The 21462-nt window shown below is 35.7% G+C and overlaps 1 protein-coding gene across 2 annotated transcripts in view; it reads right to left on the bottom strand.

The window, feature by feature from the left end:
• LOC150099478 (general vesicular transport factor p115-like) overlaps positions 1 to 21462 on the bottom strand; it is a 354365-nt gene that overhangs the window by 19491 nt on the left and 313412 nt on the right. For both annotated transcript variants that reach the window (XM_090403647.1, XM_090403648.1), the window contains exon 20: positions 11015 to 11176. In XM_090403647.1, the coding sequence (XP_090259773.1) occupies positions 11015 to 11176 (162 nt within the window). The remainder of the gene's footprint in view (positions 1 to 11014; positions 11177 to 21462) is intronic.

Raw genomic sequence — 21462 nt, 5'->3', positions numbered from 1 at the left:
CTGTTTATGAATATACCAAATAACAAGGTTCTAGCACTTACTGACAAACTTAATATTGCCTATGCCAACATTGTCCTTTGTACTTCATATGCATTCTAATGTGACAAATATCACACACACTCATATTGTGTTTTGTGCCTATGGCAATTACCCTGACTTCATATAATAAAAATTTATAGTGTCATCATCACTGCCATCAAATTCCTAATATATCCCATCCTTTGATTATATATATTAGGAATATATACAATCAAATTTTATTCAGATTGTATATATAGGACACTATGATAGTACTTCATAGTTATTATTATTATTATGTTACACCTCCAGGGAGTCCAAAGACTCATCGAGGGAGAGTGTGTCAACAGTATCGAACGATTGGTTCCCTTCCAACTACTAACAGCGCTCAAACTTGCTTAACTTTTGTGAGCCATTAGTAGCAGATGCTCTACCAATCGACCAAATTAAGTTCACATAATTATTAATTTTCACTTATTAACAGTTTTCCTCAAAATTAATTTATTTGGTCTTCCTCTTAGTCATCTTGCCATCAATCACCTGTTTTGCTACCATCATGCTACCTTAAATTAACACAGCTCACACATTCTTAAATCCCACCAATGTTCAGATCTTTCCTGATACTTTCATATTTAAGATGCTCTTATTGATGGCATTAGTTCACTCCTTAATCTTTCACAAAACTCTCATATCTGTGGTCTTTGGTTTTTGATCAAATGCTTATTTCTAACCCCAACTCTCAGACCTGTACTTTATAAGTCTTTTATACTGATAACATAGTGGTTTGGCTAATTTCTCTCATATTTCATATAAATTTATTCAACTGGCTCCCACCCATACCAGCTTTCAGTAAACTTTACAATCTAAACTTACTTGGAAATGAATCCGTTTATCTGATAATACTAAACTAGGAAATGAATTTCCTTGTACTCTTACTTCCCATACCCCAAATATCCAAAACACCAATTATGTGTGTATCCTTTCTCTTGGAAAACACTTTGTGCACCATCTCATCCATCATCCACCACACCTTATAATAGAATCTCTGTATAGAATCTCTTGGATCATTAATTATCACTGTCTTTAATTTTATTATTTTTTTTGCACTCTTCTGTTCATATCCACCAAACATCTAATTTTATTTTACATTTCTCATCTGTCATTTCATTCTTGAACTCTTATATTCAAGTAATCATGCTCTCTTTTGTAACAGCAATTGCTTTCACTTTTGCTCCTTCAGTCAGGCTTACTCCTGTTCCTGCAATCACACTCACTTTCGTTTTTCAGTCACTTCCATATTCTTGATTATTACATTCTCTGCACTTGTTCTCTCTTCTGGCTGATACCATTCTCAGTCTTAACGATGTCTTGACTTTCATTTAAATCACTGCAGTCTATTAAAATATCATGCTTTCTGCAGACCTTTACCACTTTCACTTCTCATCTTCAATCTCTCGGTAAACACACTTCCACATTTTCCCACATATACATATATACTTTCGTCAATGAACCATCTTATATAAAAAAATCCATACTGCTTGCCACATTCGATTTTTATGCCACCTGTGCAGATTCTATTTCAGGAATGGTATTAATGCTATAAGGCTGTAACCATTCTGGGGTTGAATTTAGATAAAAAAAATCTGTGTTTTAAAATTTGGTTATTTGAAATAACATAACTATGAAAATAATAAAGCATGTGTAAAGTACTGCAGATGGGATAATCCAGTTTCCTGCTCTGGTGATCAAACATGGTACTTCTGTAAGTCAGTCAGGCTTCCAATATGGTGGTGGTAGTCTTTGCAGGCAATGAAAATCATCCACCTAAAGATTTTCACAGTACAGAATGGTGATTGCAAAGGGTTGATGCTATTTATTTGGCAAACTGAGCCCACTTCTGATTTGAAGATTCAGATATTCCATTGTTATTCCTGTTCAAATATTTTTGTTATATACATTACCTGTTATTAGCATATTCAAGTATTTTTCCTGATGATGTGAAACAAGAATTTTCATGAAACTAGCAGGGTAGTCATAAAAAAAATAGTATTCTATCCCATCTGGTTCTTCTTTGATGTGAAATAATATGAAAAAAAACGTTTTTATTATGTGCTCTCTCTCTCTCTCTCTGCATAAGCCTATGCAACAATATATATATATATATATATATATATATATATATATATATATATATACCTTCTACTTCCAACCTTAACTATTATGGACAAACTGAAGACATTACACAAAGTGAACACAAGAAATATATTTGCTATCAAGTAGTAGCACTGTGTGTTGTTCATACAAGATCATAGAATCACTCAAGCAAAGATAAGTTTTATTTGTAAGTTGCTTGCAAATTGTATGCTAAAATTTACTGAAACAATGCATAATAATTATTGAGGTTGTCAGTAGGTTTTGTAGCAAATTTATACAGTTACAGTTAACAAAGACAAAATGGTGGTTAGACTAGAACAACTAGACAAGTGGCATAAAAATCGAATGTGGCAAGCAGTATGGATTTTTTCTTTCTAAGATGGTTCATTGAACCACACATACATATATACGAAAGTATATATGTATGTGGGGCAAATGTGGAAGTGTGTTTACTGAGAGATTGAAGAAGAGAAGTGAAAGTGGTAAAGGTCTGCAGAAAGCATGATATTTTAATAGACTGCAGTGATTTAAATGAAAGTCAAGACAACATTAAGACTGAGAATGGTATCAGCCAGATGAGTGAACAAGAGAACAAGTGTAGAGAATGTAATAATATGGAAGTGACTGAAAAGTGAAAGTGAGTGTGAATGCAGGAACAGAAGTAAGCCTGACTGAAGGATCCAAAGTGAAAACAATTGCTGATACAAAAGAGAGCATGATTACTTGAATATAAGAGTTCAAGAATGAAATGACAGATGAGAAATGTAAAATAAAATTAGATGTTTGGTGGATATGAACAGAAGGGTGCAAAAAAAATAATAAAATGAAAGACAGTGGTAATTAATGATCCAAAAGTTAGCACTGTACAGAGATTCTATTATAAGAGGTGTGGTGGATGATGGATGAGAGGATGCACAAAGCGTTTTCCAAGAGAAAGGATACACAGCATGATTGGTGTTTTGGATATTTGGGTATGAGAAGTAAGAGTACAAGGAAATTAGTGGTAGTGGTGGTGAGAAGAACAAATTATTTGGTTGGGAATAGGGAGAATGTGAGGATGAATATGAGAGGGGGGGGGGAGAGAGAGAAAGATAACAGTATGGTAGGAGGAGTTGTGTTGCCCAAATATGACAATGAGTTGAGATGGTGAACAAAAATCATAAATGTTATGCTAGAAGAGCTGTGTGGAAATATACAGTTCGTTATGTTGATGTGTAGAATGTATTAGAGGGCCAAATGGAATTGTATAAAAAAAGGACAGATTACATTTAAATGGATTTGGTGTGAATCAAATAAAGAAAGTGCTACTAGAGGAAGTGTAATGAGTAATACGAATAAGGTATCAGAAGCAGTCAGAGGTGATGTAAATGAGCAGGAGTGTAGGTAAGGTGAGACCAAAGTGTTTATGAATGGAGAGGAGAATAGCTTCAGAGATGAAAATGTAAGACATTAACTATAAAATAACACATATACCAAGGAATACATCATCAGTACAGCTAACGAAAAATAATAGGAATTGAATTCAAAAAACAGTAGTGCACATGCTTAAATTGGAATCCTTCTATGTACACAGTCGTGTGTTCATGGATTAAAACTACTGGGCTGAAATTAAAATTACTTAAACTAAATTAAAATATAGCAGATAAATTATTGAATACAACTGTAGATAACAATTTCTCAAATTTTTGGAATAGTGAGACAGTCATTTCAATTAAGATTAGGTCTATGAAGTAAGGTTTCAGCACTTTATATAAATGTTTATGTTTATATATGGAGCTATGTAGTATCTTGGTATTTTGCCAATTGGATCCTGTGGTTAACATTTTCGATTCCATGTATTTCGATTCGATGCAAGCCAGATTTGTGAGGTTTGATAAGGCGGATGTGGTCTTGATGTTCAGAGATACATTTATTTATAGATCTTTCTGTTTGACCATAGAAATTGTTATCCTCAATTGTATTCAATAATTTATGTGCTATATTTTAATTTAGTTTAAGTAATTTTAATTTCAGCCCAATAATTTTTAATCCATAAATAAACATGTGATGTATACATAGAGGGATTCCAATTTAAGCATGTGCACTACTGTTTTTTGAATTCAATTCCTATTGTTGTTTGTTAGTTGTACTAATGATGTCTTGTTATACATAAGATGAAATATTTACATATTTCATCTTATGTTTGATGCAGTAATAAAAAGTTATTTACTGTGGCATACATGTTATTCTACAGTTATGGATATCCCACAGGGTTCACTATATTAAAAAAAAATAAGAGAATAAAAGCACAGGTTGGGCAGGGAAACAGCAAAAGCCAGGGAAACATGGTATAAGGAGAGTGGATTCTGAAAGCAGCAAGGAATGCATGTATGGGGATGGTGAGCATAGAAATGGGTATGCATGGAGGGAAAGTAGGTTAAGTCAGGGGAGATAGACACTACAAAAGGTAAGAGATAGGAGCAGGTTTGGAGAAGTCACAGATGAGATGAGATAACTGAAATATGGTTTAGATGAGAATGATATCCTGATGGGAATAGAAAGATATGATACTTTTCATGAGGATAGGCAAGGCAAGAAGGGAGGGGAGGCTGCTGATGATAGCATAGGAATCATGTCTGAACAAGGTTGAGATATAAGGGAAAAATTGATGCAGTAGTTTTGAAGCAGTATGGTGGGAGGTGGAGGTTGATAGGACAAGATATTTAGATGGATGTTGTTATAGGCCAGGGAATGTAGAAGAAGGATAGTGACAAAGAAATGTACAGGCAAACTGGCTTAGTGAGCAAGAGAAGGATGATCATTATGAGTGATTTTAATTATGGCAACATTAATTGGAATGAAGAGAATCGTCAGGGAATAAGGAAAATGAATTTCTTGAGTTCTTAAGGGATAACTACCTTAGGCAATATGTAATGGAGAACATGTGAAAGCTGAGTCTTAAATTTAATCATATAATCAGAGGATGCGGTTGTGAATGGAGTATCCATGAGGCAATCACCAGGTTGTATCAAGTCATATGAAAATTATATGCTATATTTTTGTAATTATTATATGTCAATTATATGTTCCAAGCCTAAATATATATATATATACACACACTAAAAAAGAAACAAATTTTATCTGTTCTCTAATACTGAGGTTCAGAGAGAATGAAGAAAGGTAATAAAAGTGTGATCAAAGTATATATTAGTATCAAAATATGCATGAGTTAATTGTAGTAAACTTAATTTGTTCACATTAGCATAATTCAATTTTACTGCATTATTCAATCTGGACTTGTAATATGTGTTCCAAGACTAAATTTGCAGTGCTTTGTTCATACCAATTTTCAAGGTACATAAATTGGAATTAACTATTTCATTCAAAAGAAATAAGAAGTCTAAATTTCCAAAAAGTTAGTTCTAAAACAATGTGCCTACTTTCTGTTGGAAAAAAGCTGAATTTAGATAGGAACTTATCATCTAATTTCTATTTTTTCCGCCTTTTACTTTCAGAGTTCTATTTGCCTTTAATGCTAACATTATTTCATTTATTATTCTAGTTCCTGTTAATCCTTTATAGCTGAAGTCACTTCAAATCTTATGAATATCTTAATGATAAACTTTTAAACTATGTTATCTGTTTATTATCCTGTCATAACTGACATACAAATGATAAATATATTTATAACTTGTATATAAATGCAAGTTATAAATACAATATATAAAAAACAGAAAGCATAGTGTGGCTTTTTGTCTCAAATTGTGCTGCAGTTGTGCTTCAGTTGGATACAAGTGTCCTTCAGTGGTGTTATTGTTTGAAACTTTGTTGTATATATTGTGTTTTTGTTGCTGTTTGTTTCACTACTTCAGAGTCTAAAGATGGCATCCAACAAGAGATGTACGTCAGCTGCTTGGAGGACTTCTATACGAAAGTCTGGCTCTGCATTGGATTTTTTGCAGTGGATGCATTGCAGAAACTGCTATATGTATATGATGAAGAATGTGAAGGATCTGTGGACTGTTTGGCTAAATGAGAAGAATGAAAACGTTGACATATGTGAGAGGTGTCAGGATAGGCTGGAGCGATTAGGAATGGAAGCAGATGTCGGGACTGTAGCGGAAGAACTTCGGCAGGAGTTCGTGAAAATGAAAAGTGACCTTCATCTTCTGTAAGAGGAATTGGAAATGCTCAGTTCTGGAAATTAAAACCGAGTTAAATGTGTTGAATAGAGAAATTAGGACTATGGAGATTACTTTAGCTGAAGTAACTAGAATAGGATTAAGTATGGGAGAGGCTTTGGTGATTGATGAAGTATCATCATCATCATCAAATTCCTGCCATGTACCCTCAAGGGGTGTACAGGATATGACAGTACTACATGAAAAAATTACATCATTACTAACTTCCTATCTACAATTTTCCTCCAAATCAGTCTGTTACTTGTCAAGACTCCAACATTATCAGATCTTATATTTCTATCGTCTAAGGCACTTTGTATGAAGTAATATGTATTTCTATCGTCTAAGGCACTTTGTATGAATTGATGAAGTAATAGTTAGATATCGTGAAGAAGAAAGTGTCAATGGGAGGATAGTGTGTGTGCTGCCTCGTTTTGACAATTATGAGTTAAGTAGACGAGCGATGATAATGAATGATATGATTGCAAGAATGTGCAGAAAAAAGAGGTAAAATTTGTTGATGTCTGGAGTGTGTTTGAAAGCAAAAGACAGCTGTATGCAAGAGATGGGTTGCATCTGAACATGGAAAGTCATAAGCAATCGAAGAAGTTACTGTTTTCTGAACAAGTTGAAGAAATTGGGCAGGGAAACTAAAATTGAAAAGGTGTATTTGTTTATCCTTATTCGTGGAATAAATTACAGAATAGAGTGGATAAAAATCGGCATGGGACTACTGAAATTAGTGACATGTATATCAGTTCTAAAGCTGGTACAAGAACTAAAGGGAATCTGCAATTTTTGTATACTAATGCAAGAAGCAGTCGAAATAAGAGGGAAGAACTTTTGGCATTAGTCAGTGCAATCTCAAGAAAAGTTGTAGGCATTAGTGAAACTTGGCTGTCAGCAGAAGATGTGGTCACTGGAATTGAATGTGATGGGTACAGTATTTTCAGGGAGGACAGAGAAAATAGAGCAGGGTGGGGGAGGAGGAGTACTGTTGATGATAGCCGATGAGTTGCAGCTAAAGAAAGTAGTATATCAAGATGATAGACATGTGAATGATAGCTCATTTGAGGTGGTCTGGTGTGAAAGAGTGACCAACGCAACCAAATATACAGATGGTTGCTGCTATAGACCAGGGGGGTACAGGGAGTGATATTGATTTCACGAATCAGCAAATTAGTGCAATGAGTGCAGGGTTATTATGGGGGATTTTAATTATGGTGATATCAATTGGAAGGACGAAATATCACGTGGCAAAAAGGAAATGGAATTCATATATCTTCTACAAGATAATTACTCGAAACACCACATAACTGAAGGGACACGTGGTGTGAGTGTTGGACCTGGTCATTGGTTCAGAGGATATATGCATAAGTAAGGTGTCCTTGTTACCTCCAATTGGTGAGAGCGATCATGTGGTATTGACTTGGGAGGTTGCAAAATTTGTGGATTTCTCTCTTAAGAAGGGATATATATGGAACTACAGATTAGGCAAATTAAGGGGATATTAAATCCCACAGTGTTTTAAAACCGAATAAGAAACTCAAAGATTGGAATCAGAGAGTTTCATGCCGAATACAGTAAACTATAAAATATCAGCGGTTACTAGCGTGAGCTAATGCAAGTAGTCCTAGTACGTAGTACAATCTCAGGCAACTCGTTGCAATGGTGAGGAAAGTTCTGATCGCTAATCTTGGTATTTTCCATAATGTAAAGACACATTTCTTAGGAAATGTATGCTGTTATTACATTATGGTGGGAGGTCACTACCCAGACTGGTTTCAGCCTTTTTTGAGGATTCATCAGTGAGTAGCTAGACCAAATAGATACCAAAGGGTACAGCGAAAAGAACTTATATACTCTGCTATACGAGTTGTCAAACAGGTGCAACCATTAAGTTACTTAAATATAAAGAGCCAATAGGCTTCATTTCGGTGATATAAACATTATTCAAATTAAGGGGATATTAAATCCCACATTGTTTTAAAACCGAATAAGAAACTCAAAGATTGGAATCAGAGAGTTTCATGCCGAATATAGTAAACTATATTCGGCATGAATATAGTATATTTTACTATATTTTACTATATAGTAAAAATATAGTAAAAGTATCGGCGGCTACTAGCGTGAGCTAATGCAAGTGGTCCTAGTACGTAGTACAATCTCAGGCAACTTGTTGCAAAGGTGGGGAATGATCGACTTTTCAAAAGTCTATCATCCAAGTGAGGATATCTCTGTACCTGTAGCAATAACTAATGTGAGAATTAAAGTTAAGAAATCAGAGGTACTTAGTATATTGCAAAATTTAAATGCAAACACTGCTGTAGATTTAGATGGAATATCAGCTCAGGTGTTGCGGGAATGTGCAAAGGAATTGTCAACGCCTCTTACTTGGTTATTTAACTTACGTTTGAACTCTGGTATGGTCCCTAGGGAGTGGAAGGAAGGCAAAGTAGTTCCTTTGCATAAAGGTGGCTCTAAAACTGTGGTAGTTAATTACAGACCAATCCCCATCTCGGGAGTGGTGGTAAAAGTATTGGAAAAGTTGGTTAAAGAGAAAATTCAAGAATGGGTGGATCAGGATATGATACTCTATAGGGGAAAACATGGTTTTGTTAAGGGTCGAACCTGCCTTAGCAATTTATTAACTTTTTATAATAGAATGACATCTGAGTTGGACAAAGGAAATGGCTACACAGTGGTACTTCTGAATTTTGCTAAGGCTTTTGACAGGATACTCCATGGAATACTGTTGCGCAAATTGGAGCAGATGGGGATGGATACTAAACTGATGATATGGAGAGGAGAATGGCTCAGGGAGAGAAGGTGGTGTATGGAGGAGCAGAGTCTAGAATGAGGCAGGTGATCAGTGGTGTGCCTCAGGGCTGTGTGCTTGGGTCATTGTTGTTTAATTCATACATAAATGATATAGGAAATGGCTTAAAGGGAGAATATTCAATTGTTTGCTGATGATGCAAAGTTGGGTAGCGCAATAAAAAATCAAGCTGATGTTGAGAGTTTAGAGGATGATTTAAATAAGCTGGCAAAATGGACTAAAGGTAACGGATGTCAGTTCAATGTGGAAAAGTGTAAAGGTGTCCAAGATTGCCCATAGGATTACTTGGTTATTGAGGAACAAACTAACATCCAGAGGTAAAGAGGTTATTATTCCCCTTTATAAAGCATTGATACTTCCACATTTGGAGATTAATGTGCTCTGGTCTGGTCACCTGGATTCCTTGGAGACGAGGAGGTTGTAGAGAGGGTCCAGAGGAAAGTGACTAAGTTGGTGAGTGATGTAAAAAATGCTCCCTACATTGATAGATTGAGAGTTTGTGGATTGCATAGGTTGGTTGATAGGTGGAGAAGAGGGGATATGATAGAAACATTTAAATTACTGAAAGGTTTTTATAGGATTGATGCAGAGGAAATGTTTCAGCTGTGTGATAGTGATGGAAGAACAAGAGGTCATCCCTGGAAATTAGGTATTCGGAGAGTTCATTGAAAATTAAATTAATCGAAAGACAATTCATCTAAAAGGCAATTAATTGAATGAACAATTCATCAAACGACAATTCGTCGAAAATGTAATTCATAGAAAAAATAATTCACTGAAAATTTTAACTTTTCGAAAATGTTATGATAAAAGTGATCCATTTAGAACAAATACTGAACCGTTCAGAGTAAGATAGCAATGCTACTTTAATAGGAAATAATTATAAAACAATATGGTTTCTTATCGTCTTTCTTGTACAATAACTGTTTCATGTCTGTTCATGGGACTGATTTGACTGTTTCCAGGAGGAAAAGCCCAGCCTACACAGGCTCCATTATTATTATTGTTATTAGTAGTAATATGCGACTTCAATACAGCAATTATTATGGGACGAATAAAAGTTTCAAATAGAGAATCTGATTCAGATTCACTATTTGAAACTTTTACAAGAAAATATCGAACCATTCCAGTTTTCAGTTCAGCTGTATTTGGGGCAGCAAAGAAATAACATGTCCAAATTATGTATTACAATAACTCTCTGACTTAGCGGAATTAGTAGAAGTTGTCAGTACAAGATGCTGTCTGCATGGTTCAGTTTTTGTTCTAAATGGATAACTTTTATCATAACATTTTTGAAAAATAGTTTCAAAATGATATTAGCAATTCTGCTTTGGCTGAATCAAATTAATGAAATTTTAGTTAAAATTTTCGGTGAATTGTCGTTCGCTGAATTGCCTTTTTGATGAATTGTCTTTCGATGAACTGTTTTTTCGATGAATTTTCATGGAACTGGAAATTAAGGAAAGTGCGGTTAACAAGGGTGTGAGAGTGAGGTTTTTCGTCTGGAGGGTGGTGAATGAGTGGAATGCATTGCCCGACTCAGTTGTGAGTTCTTCATCTGTAAATGAATTCAAGAAGAGATGTGATAGATATTGTTTTGATAGTTTGGGTCTCCCGTGATGAGTATACTGACTCCATGGAGATACCTGTAATAATAATAATAATAATAACATTCACAATGGCTACATTTACAATTTATATTTATTATTCTCATGTGAAAAATATATTTTTTATATCTCTCCATTCCTTCCCAATACAAGTAATCTCAGATGATTACTTGTATTGGGAAGTAGTAGTAAATAAGATATCTAATCTTGTTCACTACAACTATAATTAAGCTTACCTTAACTCCCAGTTCAAGAAGTTTTGCTTTGTATAATGACATTTTATTATCTTGTTCTGTTAAGAGTATTAAAAGGTCATCCTGTTCCTGGCGTATTGTCTCAAGCTCTTCTTGTATTTTTTCTTTTTGTGCTAGAATCCTTTCTGCTTCTTCATTAAGATTCTAAAAATCATGTTAGAATGTGACACCAATTGAGCAAACATAAAAACACTGGTAAAAGTCATTTTTTTTATATAAAATTTCATATAAATAAATTATATCACCTAAATTGAAGTGTTGTGCAAAGAGAAGGTCACCAACAACCAAGTTCTTCAACACCTTGAGAACTGGCAACTAATCAAGGATCACCGATATGGAATCTTCCAGCTAAAATCCACAGCAAATTTCACCTACATCACCCACCTCTGGGTATGTATGATGGAATGATTTGGGAAAACTGATGCTGTTGCACTTGACATTTCCAAGGCACTTGACAGGGTTTGGTATTAAGGGCTTCTCAGGTTGTTCACTGTAATGATGGAGAGTACTCTTTTCAGATTTTCTTACTAATGCAAGTGTGTTCCTTGGGACTCTGTTATTTCACCTGACCTCATCTTCATAGGCATAAATTAATTACCTTCTCTTATTGGCCTCAAACTCCATCTACAGTTTTCCTGGTGATAGTACTAAATCCATACCATCCTTCAATGGGATGATGACAACCTACCCACCTTAATTTTTTCTAAAACACAATTACGAGTCTTTTTTTTTTTCTCAAAAAAGACCTTCTTTCCTCTCCCTTTACCTTTGATAATGTACTAAGCTTTCTTCCTTTCCTGACACAAACATTACTTCCACATCCTCAGGTATGCTTATATCTCAAATGCAAAAGCATTCCAAAGTTGGGAAAGCAGCATAAATTTTAGAGAGGTCTTTAATACAGCATCAAAATCCTCTATAAAAATTCTTGATGCTATCCAGAAAAGGGCAATTTAGTTAGCTGACAACCCTCTCTCTCTCTCTCTCTCTCTCACACACACACACACACAAACTACTCTCACAGATGGTCAGTTTCTGTATTGTGTATCTTCTACAGATCTTTCCATGGGCACTGTTGAATTGAACTGGCATCCATTATTCTTCATTTTGTGCTAAACCTACAAAAACAAAAGCAACAGTTGTGCAAAACATCCTAACAGTTGGACTAATGACTCACAGAACCTGGTATCCCATTCACTCCACTTACCTCTCTTCTGGAACAGCCTTCTCCTTGAAGTATTGTCAAAGGACTATAACCTTTTTAACAGTTCTTTAAAAAGAATGTGAACAGATTGCTTTTTTCTTGACTCCTTCCCACACATGGCATTGTGCCCTCTTGTATGTAAGAGTGATGTTAAACTTTGCAATTTCATATTTTTATTTTATTTTATTTCAGAAATAACTGTATTTTTTTAACTCAGTTTTTTTCAGTGTTTTTCTTTGTTTGTTATCCACTGTTTTAATATATACATATTGAATGAACACTGATATTTATTTTGCATTTTTGGACTAATACTTCTTTATTTCTAGTTCACAGAATGCACAGTACATGTATACAGTATTATGTTTGATAACTGAATAAAGAGAGAGTAAATATTGTCTTGGATCTCTCCTAACTCATTTATTGAACAAAATAACACAAGGGAAAACATTTTGTATGCAGGTTTTCAGCTATGGCATAATAAAAATATCTATAAAAGTATTCATCAACTCACTTTTAAAGTTTGCTGTTCCACTTTTTTAAAACTATCAAAATTTTTAAATTCATTATAATAAATTATAGGAATTATAATAATGAGACTTATACTGTATTTACAGCTTTCGATCAAAAAATAGCAGCTTGCCACTCTTGTCATTTTTGTTTCAGAAAACAAGGCAATGACCTGAGTCTATGTTCGGTTTCGAAGTTTCAAAACCAAAGAAAACTGACAATATTGCACCCCCCACCCAATGCTACATCACGGTTGGTCGTTTGTCATCCCTACACCCCTAACAAGTTCAATGGACCTGACAAGTTAAAATGTGTAGCGTGCGCTGTAAAACTGTGTCCTCGCTACAGTTTGCTATATGGTGTTGGAGAAAGTATTTTAAGAAGTGTAATAGTGCATCAACAATATGAAGAGAACCAATGAAAACAAATTAACCAATTACTTCTCAAAAGAATTAAAAAGAATGTAAATTCTAGTACGAGTTCGGAATACGATGCAAACTTTCTACCAAAAATTAAGAATAATGAGTGCGAGCATGTTCCTTCTTCGATGCTTTCAGAAAAACCGGAAATGCAAGATAATTTGTGCAATGTTGCAAGTGTATCTTCAGCTATCACAGGACATCAAGAACATGCAGGTAATGCAATTGACACTAATTCTATGAATGTAGAATACCCGACAGTATGGTCAGAGCAACAGTAGCTTGAATGCAAGGACAAACATTCAAGTTTGTCCTTGCATTCAAAAGGACAAACTTGAATGGATATTTAAGTTGTAGTGATTGTTCATCAGTAGGGTACTAGACTAGGACTTCACAAAACTCAGGAGTTATCTCTCAGTAACAAATGGGTGAATTGCACAATTACATTGAATGGCATAGAAAAAACTCAGCAATTGAAATCCCTAAGAACTAAAATTTCTGCCAATCAGGCATCTATAGCACACAAAAAATGCGAGTCAATTTTAGCAGAGTCTAAAAAATCTCAGTTAGAAAGTTTAACATTACAACAAAAAGAGCATCATATCAGTGAAACAGAAAAAAATTTTAACACTGGTTAAGAATGATCGACCATTCAGTGACCATAAAGATTTAATTCAATTGCAAAAGAAAAACGGACTTGATGTTGAGATAACTCTTCATTCACGTTACAGTTGTTGTGTCCTGAATAAACCAAGAAAAAGAATTACCATTTTTTTATTCAGGAACAACTCTCTTTGAAAATAGGCAGAGAATATGGTGTGTTGGCTATAAACTGGAAATGTATATATATATGTATATAACACTAAGATAGGAGTAAGAAATTATATAACAAATGAAAGAAAATTGTAAGACCTAACCCGTTATGTATAAGGGTCTGATAGAGAAATTATTTAATGCCTTGAATTAATTTAAGAACCCCATTTTATGTGTCATGAGATAGCAAAATCTGTAAGCCAGAGTCCAAGGGTCACCTTTTGATCGTCCAGTGTTACGTGTGCCAGGGGGGAAGGGGAGAAATTATGAGAAAGAGAAACTAGAGCGCTTTCTAAGAAAACACGCCAAAAGCACATGCGATGTAGTGGAAGGAGCTGGATGCCGTGACGAAAACCTATGTGACCGTGTTGGCGGGAATCGCAAGATACAAGAAACACCGGGAAGAGCATGAAAACAAAAAGGTCAAGCAACCCCTCACTCGGGGCTTTTTTGGTTCCTGTTTTCTGACCTCTCGGACGTTGGTCCAGTCCGCACCTTCGGAAAAGTTCCAGGCTGGCCGTAGAAGGTATGAGTCGTCTGCCGCAGCGTAAGGAATAGGGCTAGCTATTTCCTTGGACTAGGATAGCTATGCTGTATCATGCAACGGAAAAACCAAGTAGATGCCGTCCGTTCTGGCTAAGCTCCTGAGCCATATCGTCCTTCCCGCTGAGAATCTGGCCGTACAGTTGTCGAAGGTGACCAGACAAGCAGCAGATTGAGAAGAAGCTTTGATGCCCAGACAAAGGCAGAAGAAAGGAACGAGTATCATTTCAGAGACGGTAATGTAGACTCTTGTATTATATATTCATGGTTAAGGAATTGTGTATTTTCCAAAGAACGTTTTGTGTAGTGGACTTATTATATGGAACTTTAGGAACTGTCTTCAACTTGGCATAGATCCATCTTTGTTTGAGAACTGTCTGCCTAGAAGGGCTGTATTAAATTTGTATGAATTAATTGTGCTGTGTTAAGTGATATAACTGGTGACCACGTGAGTGTAGAATGTGTGATAACTTGTAATGAGATAATGTTAGGTTACATATAGTAGTGGTCCAAGCAATTTGTTCATGTATTTCATTAGTAGTAATGAACCAGAGATCTCACTAAAATTTGATTCAGATTACCTAGAAATAAGACTTTCATGTATCATTTCTTTAATTAATAAATATGTTTCTTAGTACCTGCCTGATCTGGTTTAGTATATGAATTCAAACAGCCACTCATAAAATTATTATCGAACTTAGCGGGAAGAACCCACGTGTATAATTTAACAAAGCGGACCACGACTGCATGCAAGAATATAGTGAACAGAAGTTAGAAATTTACTGTAGTTTAGTTACTGTGTATCACTCTGAGAGAGCCATCCTAGATAAGAGTCTCATCTATCCTCAGTATTGGCTGGCGCAGTTAAAAAATAAATTTGCCAATGCTTACCAGGTGGACTGTCTCAGAAGATATGTTTAATGGCCACGTCTCATTCTAGGACAAAGCCCTAATCATTAAGTATCCTACATGTGATTAAACTTAAGAGCGGCCAAAGATTTTGTTTGTTTAAAAAGGGGAAAGATTTAAGAGAACAGCGAGTTAAGTGTAGACTAACCTTAAAGGCTAAAAGGGACAAAATTATAGAAATAGAGAATATAACACAGTGCAGCCGAAATAATCAAACATATTGCATCAGAATTTAAAAAGAGACTGATATCAGAACTTACAGGTGCTGATTATAAAATTTCCATTTTAACAGATGAGTCAACAACATTAGGCAAGCAATCTGCTTTAATAGTCTATATTAAAACTTTCATACATGACAAAGGTGAAATTATATTTCTTGACTTAATTACTCTTGCAAATCAAAATGCTTAAACAATCACTAACGAACTTCTTAAATGCCTTTGCTCATATGGTTTCACTGAGTATTACCTGAAGAGAAACCTGATTTGCTTTGTATGTGACAGTGCAAGTGTCACATACTAGTTGGTAGTATGTGACATAAACTGCAACAACCCAATATTATTATTTGGCACTGTCTTAATCACTGTTTGGAGTTGGCTGTTCTTAACTGTATTGCTGACATGAATGCCATTAATCATTTCAGAAGTTTCATTGACATATTTATTTAGTCAATCACTAAAAATTCTGACAGAGTTGCAAACAGTAGCCTCAAGCTTGAGTGTCCAGTTAACTAAAATTGGAAGAGTCCTAGACTGTCGTTGGGTTGCTAGTAGTTTCAGATCTGTGTCTACAGTATGGAATGCATATATATAGTATTAATTGCTTATTTCAAAGAAGCAGCTTCTGATTCTAAACGAACAGCCAATGAAAGAAAAAAACTCACTGGGCTTTATAAATGCATGGAGTTTATCGAGTTCCTGAAGGACTTAGCATTAATGCATGATGTTTTGGAAGAACTGAAAAACTTGTCTCTGCCGCTTGAAGAGAGAACTTGCGCTGTAAGTCGTGCAGACAAATTGATCAAAAGAACAATTCGATATATATATAGCATCAGAGAGAGCATGAATTATCTTGGGATCTCTTTAATGAATAATAAAAGAATAATAAGTATTGATAGATATCAGTTCCTTACAAGCATTATTAATAATCTTGAAAGATGTTGCTTTACCACTGTTGCATCACATCAAAAAAGTAAAGATGGCAACCATGAAAATTTAAATATTGACACATGGCCTGAAGATGAAAAAGAAAACTTATGATATGGTGAAGAAAATATTAGGAGAATGTGCACAAGATTCCGCCTTGAAAATGTGGAAGATCCATTTTAAATGGATTGCGAGAGTATTTCGACGAAGAAGGAAAGAAGATGCCCGGTGCTTTGGCCCCTTTGTCAAATGCAGTTACAACTATACCATGCAGCCGTGCTGCATGGTATAGTTGTATACCATGTATATTTCAATACCATGGTATTGAAATTATTCCAATGAAAACAATGAAAGAATTACATAATGGCATGGTGTAATTTTGCATAATAATAATAATAATAATAATTTTTGTTCATGTATGATGTACAGTACTGTCTGGGTTCTGGGGTTAACCATGTGTTTAGGGTAATCCTTTGCCCACTGTTATTTTTTGTTTTTCTCTGTTAGTTATTCTGCCAGATTATCCCACCCACTTGGGCAGGGTCTTAACCAAACGATCTCTCTCATCTCGTAGGGCGTACACCACAAGCCTCTAAAAACCATGCCCACCACTCTGTCATTTGGCCATCGCAATAATAATAATAATAATGCCGCACTTCGTGCTCCGGATTTTTGTTTCCAAGGTAGAGCCCTAGCACTATTTCTTTTAGGACTACACCCCTGCCCTTGACCTTATCTGATGATCCAGGTCATCCCACAAATGCTTAACCTTTTAACTGCTGAGATACTAAATAACCAGTATGACTCTCCTTGCTGAGTTATTTTCACAATTATAATGTATTACACATTTTTGCACTGTTTTCTTCTATAAGTTACGAAAGGAAACTGTGAGCAGGTGGGTGAGGAGTGGTTTCTTTGCATGGAGGGTGGTTGATCCATGGAATGCATTGCCTGATGGAGTGGTGAGAGCGAGAATGGTCAATGAGTTTAAGGAGTGGTATGATAGACTTTATGTTTCTTAGGGGGGGGGACCTCCCCTCGATGAGTCTTGATAGACTGTGTTTCTCAGGAAGGATCTCCCGTGATGAGTCTTTTGACTCCATGGAGACCTGTATAATAATAATAATAAAAAATTGAAATCACTGAACAAAACTGTTATATATGAATTTTATTTTCAAATTAGAGATGTCCAAAATTTATCTTGAAATTTATTTGTTTATTCCATGTCAAATAATGTCAAACACAACTTCAAGTGAGAAACACAAAAATAAAAATACTTCCCAAAAATACTTCAATACTTTAGTAGTGTGTGGTAATTTTGAAAGCAGGGGTGTATATATAAGGCTATGCCACATTTGGCACACATATACCGGCTCTCTTTTCTTTTTCTTTGTCCCAATGTGGTATTTGAACACACATAACAATGCCTAGTGGGATTTGCTTTCTTGGGTGTGGGTGGCACAGGTATTAGGAAATGTCTTTCCCTCAATCTGAGGGGTTCGTCACCCTGTGATGGTTGTCCAGATGTAGTGGTTGGTCCTGGCATGTGGAACTTTTGAAAAATTTCTCTGATGAGAGTCCGCTTCAGTAAGAGAACGCTGCTGTCTGCTTGTCGAAGCCATTTTTACTAACCCTGGAATCACTGCATCACGCCTGGCTCCTATTGTCAATGACGGCTCTGATAACATTGTGCATGGTCTCACAATTTTTTTATGAAGATTAGTGCCACAAAGCAGACAGAAGCTTGAAAATTAGTTCCTTCTAATCCTAAGAGATGGCACTATAAGTCCGCTCAATTCAAATGCTTTCAGAAACTAAATTAAATAAGTATTACACATTGAAAGTTCAAATTGAGTTAACTCGATCGTAGCAAGGTTGTCAATTTTTTCTGCGCTCAAGTTAACTTGACTGTAGCAGTTAAAGGGTTAACAGGATTGAGATCAGGACTCTGTGGAGGCCAGTCAGGTGTGGTGCTGTTCATCTTCACAAACCATGCAGCTATAGCAGCAGCCTTATGACATGGTGCACTGTCTTGCTGAAAGAGACAATGGTTGGTTCCACAGAAATGCCAGAAAGTAGGAAGCATTGCATTGTCCAGGATGTTCAGATACTTCTTAGATTCAATGTTCATGGTACCACAAATAGAGGTCCAAGGCCAAATTGAGAAAATCAGGATTATACCATCATACCTCCACCTTTGAATTTCATAGTTGTGATTACATACTCTAGCAAGAGATGTTCACTGGGAATCTGCAACAACCACAATGATCCATCTACTCAGTAGAAGATATAGCGTATTTCGTCACACCATGACACAGCTTTCCAAGCTTTCATGACCCACTGTACATGCTTTTTACACCACTGAAGACAATGCTGAATGTTGGTTTGGGTAATGTGGGAGCTTGCATGTTGCAGTCCTACCATGGAAACCCAAGTTGTGAGCCTTAGTTCTGAATGTTTTTGTGAAGATTCATGTTCCAGTTGATGCCCAGAACTTAACATTCAGAGTATCGGTCAACTATTGATAGTTTTACTTATTATCTTTTGCAGCACCCTATGGTCACATTCAGTGAGTATGGTCGTTTAACACTTGAAGTTGATTCCATGCACTTCCACCTCAGTATGGTATCACTGATTATTGACTTGGGATGGCCTAATTTGTGAACAATTTGTTGAAGAGATAGGCCTGCAACATGGCACCTTATAACAATGCCTCTTGTAAACTCCCTCAGTTCCCTTCTCACAGCCATTACACCTGTACTGACTTGGGAGCACATTTCTCCAATTTATGGTTACAAACATGTCTTGCTACATGGCACAATGCACCTTGCCAGTGGGGGATATCCAGTGACTTCTTTCCAAGCAGTGTATATCGAATGAAGGAAGAGGAATGAGAAGTTGGTTTGGTGAGTTTGGACTTAACCATATATGGATTAGTGACTAGCAACTGTCCATGTTCATCATATTCATAGATAATTAGAGAAACTCACATGGAGGAATGGTAGTGGCCAGTTTGATGGAGCAAAATCTAAATAATGGCTACTACATAAACTAAATAATGGCTAAAAACTACATGAAATATTGCTCATGCATTTGGTGGTGGCAATATATCAAAAACTTCCCTAAAAGTGTTTCATGCAATCCATAAGGAAAATCTAACTGACAATTCTTTTCTCACAGACTCACCCCAATTGCTTCCTTATAGATGTTCTGTTTTGACTTTATGACTCTTTTTGTAAATATTTGCATACTCAATATTCTGCTGAACTGGCCAATATCATTCCTTCCCTTTTTCCTGGGACTGTAAAAACATCAGCAGCTGCTGGTTCATATTCATTTGCTGTCTTTTTCAAATCTACCAAACCAACTTTACTTCCTCTGCATTTATTCCATCCACTTCTGTTCTTTGGAACATTCTCCTTCAAGCTGTCCTCCCCAAATATTACAATCTCCATCTGTGAAAACCATGAGCAGATTGCTACTTTTCTCTTTCACACACACACATTGCACTGATTTTTCAACCTGTAATATGTAGGCTGAAAACAAAAATAACACACACACACACACACACACACACACACACACACACACACACACACACACACACACACACACACACACACACGTGTAGGATGTATCAAAAGTCAGGCCCATCATATGTTTTATTAATTAGTATTTTTTTTTCCGATTGTTGTACCATGGAACCGATATTAACAAAAGAAGAAAGAATAGAGATTGTTTGATTTCTCCTATGTATTTCAAAGATGGCACCACACAATGTTCAGTCACTTGGATTTAATTCCAAGCATCCTGACAAGTCTCCAATTGATCATAGAAAAGTAGCGGCACAGTGTTTGAAAAAGAATGCAGAAACATCTGCATGATCTGTAGGCATCTGGAAAACAGCCCACATAAATCAATGAGAAGGTTGCCACAAGAAACAAATGTTACAAGACACATTCTTTTGTCCAATCATTTTCACCTGTGCAAAATCCAATTACTCCAAGAACTACACGGTGATGACCAAGACCAACAAACAAAATGCGATTGTTTGTACAGCATAGGCAGCTTTAAAAAACATATCATGTTCAGTGATGAGCAGTGTTTCACATTAATGATTCAGTCAACAGACATAATGCACAATATTGGTCTAATGAAAACATTCACTGGGTAATGGAAAGACATATCAATTTAATTTTTTTTTTTTTTGGATTTTTATTATTATTTTTACATGGTCTAGAAACCCTGCTCTAAAACATGGAACCTTTTAAAGCCATTTTAGGCCTCGAACAAATGGAGAAATTGTATCACACCCGATGATGAAATTCATCTACCACCTACAGACAATCACAAACATCCACAAACATGATTAGAATGGGATTCAAATCTATAGCCTGTTGCATGGATACACTAACCACAGTATATATATTACCAGGCTCTCCTACATTACCACATATATAACCAGGCTTTCTAACAATAGCACATTAGGATATACACTAGTGGTTCTCAATCTTTTCGAATTCACAGAACACTTTTGATTGTAAGAAAAATTTGGGGAACACCAAAGGCATTAGGGTCATAAAGCTGTCCTCATCTCTTTGTCTATATTAGTAAGTCTTTCATGCTTTTTAGTTTTTATATTGGCTAATATTGAAAAACCGAGCTCACAGAAATATGATGTTGAAAAATGTAACAAAATTTTCAGTGCCCTTGTGGGGAGAGCTGGGTATTCGGCTTGGACAAAAATCCAAAATTCCTCAAGAGTTATTTCAGAGAATTTCATTTTTAGAGTACGATCCGTTGACAAGGTAACTAATTGTTCTTGTAACGAAAATTTACAACTCTATGTATTAACTGTGCCAAATGGATTTCATATCCAGTCATAATTGT

The sequence above is a fragment of the Typopeltis vanoorti genome, chromosome 14 (genome assembly GCF_054136105.1).
Source record: "Typopeltis vanoorti isolate ZY-2024b chromosome 14, IOZ_Tvanoo_1.0, whole genome shotgun sequence".
Lineage (NCBI taxonomy): Eukaryota > Metazoa > Arthropoda > Arachnida > Uropygi > Thelyphonidae > Typopeltis > Typopeltis vanoorti.
This window is presented reverse-complemented; position numbering and strand designations above follow the sequence as displayed.